The 7,343-nt window shown below is 40.8% G+C and overlaps 1 protein-coding gene across 1 annotated transcript in view; it reads right to left on the bottom strand.

Annotated features, from left to right (window-relative positions):
* The window catches only part of TUBE1 (tubulin epsilon 1), a 15,187-nt gene extending 7,888 nt beyond the window's left edge, over window positions 1-7,299 (bottom strand). The window contains 6 exon segments of the mRNA XM_038554985.1: window positions 540-661; window positions 1,900-2,015; window positions 5,246-5,303; window positions 6,775-6,827; window positions 7,032-7,105; window positions 7,217-7,299. Coding sequence (XP_038410913.1) covers window positions 540-661; window positions 1,900-2,015; window positions 5,246-5,303; window positions 6,775-6,827; window positions 7,032-7,105; window positions 7,217-7,241 — 448 coding nt within the window. The 5' untranslated portion in view covers window positions 7,242-7,299.
* Between the last annotated feature and the right edge of the window lie 44 nt (window positions 7,300-7,343).

Here is a 7,343-nt window from a genome sequence, read left to right on the forward strand (position 1 = left end):
CGGGATCGAATCCCACGTCAGGCTCCCGGTGCATGGAGCCTGCTTCTCCCTCTGCTTGTGTCTCTGCCTCTCTCTCTCTCTCTCTCTCTGTGACTATCATAAATAAAAAAAAATAAAATAAAATTAAAAAAAAATAAAAAAAAAAAAAAGATATCTATGAACAAGCCAGAAATGCTTAGCCTCTAGGTGGGACATGAGACTATATAAGCAAACTCTTAAGAGAAAGCATTCCCCAAAAGCTCACAAATATTGAAATGTAGTTGGAAATTTTATAAAAGAAGCTAAAAGTAGAAGAAGAAAAAACTCCAGATTCAGTAGTACTGACTCTTAAAAGGGCTTCGGTTTAAAAACAATGGTAACAGAAACAAAATTTGACAAAAATTTAAAATAAAGAGTTATGAATATACTCATAAACACATACAGTGTTAAAAGTTGTAACTTTATTATAAAGCATAGGTCTGAAAACAGACTACTGTTAGCAAAATGAACTCCCACTTACACTTTCACATTGTTTTAGGGAAATGTGTGAATAACTTTACCTCCTCCCATGGAATGTATTATAAAAAAACACTGCAGACAATCACAGTGCTCTGCCGACTTTCTGAGTTTCTCTAAAATCTGTTCTTGATAAAGACTGCCAAAAACTTTGTGACCCACAGCCCTGAAAAAAAGAAAATAAATTATAAAAACACTCTGGCATTTATTATTTCAAGATTTTATTATTTCTGAACTAAATGAAAAGATTACAGAGAAACCTGAAAAAGCATTTTTACTGTATTAATTTTGTTTCACATCAAATAAACCGTATTACGATATTTCAAACATACTAGATAGAAAATATAAAAAATATATAGATCTATAATCCTCAAATATCCTGATAAAATAGCTCATTACTGATGGATATTAAACTATGATTTTCTAAATTTATCTCTTTTTTTTTCCCTTTGGTATAAGACTTTAGTTACATAGTTTTTTCTCATCTCCATTTAAAATAAATACAAATTGCAGTAAATTTTACATATTAAAAAGCAGAAAATAATCAACTAGAAGGACCTTAAAAATAAAAAATTTGGAACATATTGGTTTAATATATGAGAAAACACTGGTCACATCATGTTACCATTAGCTGAAATGATACACAATAGAAAACTGATATTCATAAGGCTCTGCAAATCTTTTTGATTAATCGAATTTGTAAATAGCACTTTGATGCATTAAAGAATGATTAAATGATTAAAAAATGAATGAATGACTTCCCCACAACACGCAGTCTGGCTGTGTAACTCAAAAATCACATGTAACTAAAGTCTTATACCTAAGGAAAGGAGCTACTTAATTTTTAAAAAGCAGCAAAAACAGTCTCAATGTAAATTTTCAAATGATCACTGTTGAAGCTTTTTACCCCGTTAAGGAGAACAGACAGCTAAATACTTAAGAGCTAAACACAGCCTTAGGCTGAGCTTAAATGCTGGGGCACTGGTCTGGCTTGCACTTCTTACCAGTCCTATCAAGTCTGACCCATTGGAGAACTTGATAGAGTCAAATAATACAGGTAAGAGAACAGTTTATAAAAAGTTAAAATTTAAAAAAAAAAAAAAAAAAAAAGTTAAAATTTCTTGTCACTAGTATTATGGAAGAATCAATTTATAAGAAATTTAGTAAATCCATTTTTCATGAGTTTTCTTTAAAAAAGTGATAAAGAACTATGATACAGGTGGCTTTTAAGCATTAAAAAAGCACCATCATTTATACAGAAAAAAGATGATGGACCGAAAAGCTGAGAGGCAGGTTTGGCAGGTTAGATCTTGCTTTCAGGTCAGCAGGACCAATTAGAATAAAGGAAGTTCATTTTTTTTTTTTTTAGATGACATTCAATTTTTACATATAGCATATTCTCACCAATTATTTCCTGAGCCGGAAATATCAGTGATGAGCTGCTTGCTATCAAACACATCTCTCAATGGTCCCTGAAGAATTTCGTTTACTACCCCTTCCTCCATGTCAATCAAGACAGCCTGAGAAAGAAAAAGAACATTGAATTAGCATGTTTTTCCTTAGAGCTAGTCACTCTGTAAATTAATTTATGAACTGTAACTTGCATTGTTCTTTTTATAGTTTAAGCTTGATCAAATGTGTATCAAGTCTTTATGTAGAATCTGTTATTAAGAATGAAAAAGTAATTTCACTGTGCTCAAGAGGTAGGATACAATTAAAAGACGGATTCTAAACTCTTATCCTACTCCAAAATACCACGTGGGATGAAAACGGGAGCTGAACAATCCCAACTGATTTTCTAACAATTCTTTTATTCATGTGCCTACGTGATTGTCAATGTTTTGAGAACAAGGGCTTGGAAATTTAAAAAGTGCCCTGACCAGAAAAAATTCTCAAAAGGTGTGCAGTATTTTAATGCACTTGCTCACCAGGAGCAACCATGCTGCTCGTCAGGAATCACAGCCCAAAACTGTCCAATTCAAATCAGTAAACTTACTATCACATGCCAAGTGAGGCCCTGGATCAGGTGTCAAAGATTACAACAGGGTCCCCACGCCCAAGATGATCTAATTCGTTACCACAAACATTATTGATATAGGAGATGACCTTTATTACTAAGAAGAAAATGATAATATAAAACGTAAAATTAACTATGGAAAGAAAAATAGAAAAGATTGGAGGGAAACACAGCAAAAAGCAGGCAGGGATAGTTTGGCAGTAGGATTAAATACTCCCTGCCCCCACTGTTTCGTACTTCTTGTGTATTCTATACTGAGGAAGAGGAGTAAAAGAGTGAAATAGTTAAGTAAAAAAGCCAAAAAAACTAATGAAATAACCTTAGAGTACACCACAAAGCTATTAGCTATTCGATTCAGGGTCCCAAAGAAAGTGCTTGGTTTACAGGCTTTTCTAGTTCTTGCCACCCTGTAACATTAAATGCTACCTGTGGCTGTCCTACGTGCTTTTTTTTTTTTTTTTTTTTTTTTTTTTAATTTATTTATTCAGAGAGAGACTGAGAGGCAGAGACACAGGCATAGGGAGAAGTGGGCTCCATGCAGGGAGCCTGACGTGGGACTCGATCCTGGGTCTCCAGAATCAGGATCAGACCCCGGGCTGCAGGCGGCGCTAAACCGCTGCGCCACCGGGGGTGCCCTGTCCTACGTGCTTTACACGTATTACCCCCTTTGGTCCTTACAACCCTATATATGCTTACTATACTTACCTGTCCTGCTTTACACGAGACAACTGAGGCCTAGGAGAGCTAAATCACTCGGCTGTGATCACCCAGCTTGTAAGTGGTGGAGCTGAGAGTCACACTGGTTAGCTTGGCTGCAGAATCTTCAGTCTACGCTCTCCTACCTACTGAAAAGACACAGTCAAGTTCGAAATTTATGGGGGTACTAACTACCGAGGGGTTGCAACGTATGCCCATTTAAACTCTGTGAATTAAATGGTTTATATAGGGCAGCCCGGGTGGCCCAGCGGTTTAGCACTGCCTTCGGCCCAGGGTGTGATCCTGGAGACCCAGGATTGAGTCCCACGTCGGGCTCCCTGCATGGAGCCTGCTTCTCCCTCTGCCTGTATCTCTGCCTTTCTCTGTGTCTCTCATGAACAAATAAAATAAAATCTTTAAAAAAATGGTTTGTGTAGTTAATTAGCTATGCTACTGCAAGCAAGCAATTAAAACAGTCTTACACACAGTGGATCAGAAATACTGCGTTTCTAACTGTACAACAGTACATCACAGTAGGATGTTAGAAGACTATATAATTATGTATTATAAATGTGCTCTTTTACAGGCAGCACGCAATAGACGTATACTTTACATACACTGGACTATAGAGGGTTACTTGCTGGCACTTGAGGGATTTTCTAGGATATTTTATGGTAATTTTTCTCTTACGTGTTGACTGAAACACCTAATCGGCCGTAAGAGAGCCATCACTGCATGGTAGTAGTAGCATGTGGTATACTACATGTTGAGTAAGATCACAAAAGAAACAAATATTAGCTTATAATGGCCTTGTTCCAAAACAGACTTAAGACTGCACAGTCTGGAGTCACAGCTTTCAGGATCTGAGGTTTATCGTTTTCCGCCAGAGCAGCCTGGTGATAGCTCTCTGGCCTCTGAGCTCTTCCTTAGGTCTAATATAGGATTTACAAAACTCTGAGTGTTTGCACATTGACCTACAATACTGGACACAGAGGAGGGACCTAACCACTAAATCTTCTCGTGAAGCCTGGACTCTTCAGTGATCACAGCCACATACTACTAAGACTCCAGAGGGGAAATAGAAGAGTACCTTCTAGGACAAGTCAAAGGTTACAGAAACACACTGATTTATCCTTTGCCTATAGTGTGCCCTCCACCTCCTACCTCGCTCACTGATGGGGAGGCAGGAAAGAGCTCGAATTGGGAGTCCTCTAGGAAACCCAGTTACTTTTTCTCTGAGATCTGGATTGGGATGTTAGTGCTCTCCAGTGTGCAGGGCACCACGTGTTAATCGTCTGAACAGCCTACAAGCATATGGCCTCTGTGACTAAATTTTGTTTTCCAAGGACATTGGAGATTACAGATACAGGAAGACAGTGCTTGGGTACAACACGACTGCTCTTCACTCTTCCAGCCGCGACCCCAGGTCTGATCCTTACTGTCTCAATTCCTTCTACCTAAACCGCCTTTCTTTTTTGTTACAATAATTATTGATCAACAAACTGGAAAAAAGCAGTTTGCTGTAGAGAAACAACAGCAGGAGTCTTACTGGAATGAGATTAAGACAAAATACGGGCTACTGACTCGAAGCATTTTTGTTCGTGAGGCCTTACACGACCATGGTATTCACTGTAACATGGCTGGATCTGTGGTTTGTACTGGGGATAGTATAACTGATGCAAAGAAAACCTCCGTTATCTTCAAATGAAAAATTAACCTGCATTAGTATGTGTTTCAGGCTTAGCGTTAAGAAAGTTCCTTTGTTATCATTTATCTAGATGTGGATCTCCTCCGAAACGGTTACCAAAAAATGCTAAATACACAGTGTGTTTTTACTTTAAACACAATATTTCCCCCCTGAAGTTTCTGATAGATATAAATGTCTGTTTAATTACATTTATACTAAAGTGTGGCTTAGTAAATACTTTTTTCTTTTTTTAATTTGAGAAGTTAAAGTTTTATTCTCATGATAGTTACAGGAGTGTAATTATTTTAAAAACACACGCAGCGTTAAGAATGCAAGTATATAGATCTTACTCGTGCTTTCAGAGAACAAATTTTCCCCTTGGAAATACTGCCACCATCACCAACCACTCTGAAAGATAAAAAAAATGGGAAAAGGTTGTAAGATCTTCCGAGGCTAATACTGCTGTTAGGTAATAAAGCGAACTCCCATTTATATAATAAAGCTACTTACAGGCCTGGTGAGGCAGACAACATAGGGGTGAGGGCAACATAGAAGGTGCCATTCCTATTCTTCTCCTGCCCACCCTCCCATTAGGCTGAAAAGTGGGGTACTTTTCCCCTGGCTGTCTTTGTAGTCAGGGCTGGCCATGTGATCCAGTTCTTACTAATGAGATAAAAAGGGAGGTATTCTGGGAGGCTTTTCTGATAATAAAGAGATTCGGATGCACTTGGTGCCAACTCTTCCTTTTCCCCACCTTGAATATGAATAAAAATGTGATGCATGGAGTGGAGGCTGCCACTTTATAGTTTGGAAAAAATAAACATGCAGACAAGAAACCAACACAATAGGAATAATGAAATGACAGTATCTTGGTCTTTGAAGACACTTCTCCAAGCCTAGGTCATCCCATTCCCAGGTTTCTTTGTATGAGATAACTGGATACTTCTATTGCTTAAGTCACCATTAATGAGGTTTTCTACTGTAGCTGAACATACATCAACTGATATATCAGTTATATTACTGTTGACTATCTAAGGCTATTCCTAGAATTTCATGTTGAACTGAAGTAACTACATCTGTGACCAAACACAGAATTGCGGTCAATATAGTTTACAAGAAAACAGACAATATGAAAGGAAGCTGAACTGAGCACAGATGATGCTATGGGCTGGGTTGGTAAACTATGATCCTTGGGCCGACTCTGACCAACTGCTTATTTTCCTAAATTAAGTTTTATTCAAACACAGCCATGCCCACTTGCTTACGTACTAGTAAGCTAGACCTGCATTCCTGTTACAACAGCAGAGTCCACGAGATGTGACAAAAACCTGGAATATTTACCTCTGGTCCTTTGCAGTAAAGGTCTGTTAACCCCTAGCATAGGTAAAATCCTAGTATGCTATTAAAAAGGTATGGTCGTTTCCTCAAATAGATACAGGAGTGTATACAAGAAGTGGAAACAGGGGATCTTGTTTTTGGAAGTTTTTTTTTTTTTTTTTTTCCTGGAACAGATGCCAGTAGGTGTTGCTAGTACATAGCAAGAGTCAAATGCCAGGACTCATCTCCCCTTTTTGGAGAAACTTGGGAATGGGGAAATAAGAATGCTCTCAGGTTAAATTATAAAACGGAGTAGAGGAGAATGTGGTTACGGAGTCAACTTATTTAAAGGTTTTTATTTATTCAATCATGAGAGACCCAGAGAGAGAGGCAGAGACCCAGGCAGAGGGAGGAGCAGGCTCCACGCGGGGAGCCCGACGCGGGACTCGATCCGGGACCCCGGGGTCACGGCCTGGGCCGCAGGCAGGTGCTCAGTGAGCCCCCCGGGCGCCCCAGGGGAAGAATCCTAATGCTGTGTGACGAGACTTTCACCCCATCTTACCTGGTATCCACATTTCGAAAGAAGCTGCTTATTGCCTCATCATAAACTCCCTGCTAAAAAAAAAAAAAAGAAAAAAAAAAAAAGACATCACAACACTGCTAAGGCTTTGCCCCTGGCGCGGACGGTTTAACCACCTCCCAACACCCCGATGGCTGGTCCCTGGCTGCGAGCGCAGCAACACCGACGCCGAACCAGCTACGGCCGAGGCCCGGCGGACGGTGCAGAGGAGGCGGGGTGGGGCGGGGCGGGGCCGGTACCTGGTTGACCGCGGCGTGCTCCCTCAGCGCCAGGTCCCAGAAGCAGCACCCGATCTGGTTCCCGCACTGGCCGACTGCGATCAGGGAGGCGGGGGAGACACAGCGGCCATGAAGCGGCACGCAAGGGGCTGCGCGGCGACCCGGCGCCCCCCATCCCCGCCCCCGCCCTCACCCGCGCCGCTTACCCTGCACCACCACCGACTGGGTCATGCTGCGGCGCAGCGCGGTCCGCGTCACTTCCGTCCTCCCGGCCCGGCCCCGCCCACGAGCGGCGCGCCCGCGGGAGCGCGGCAGCCGTAAGTCACGCTGCTG

This window comes from Canis lupus, chromosome 12, assembly GCF_011100685.1.
Source record: "Canis lupus familiaris isolate Mischka breed German Shepherd chromosome 12, alternate assembly UU_Cfam_GSD_1.0, whole genome shotgun sequence".
Lineage (NCBI taxonomy): Eukaryota > Metazoa > Chordata > Mammalia > Carnivora > Canidae > Canis > Canis lupus.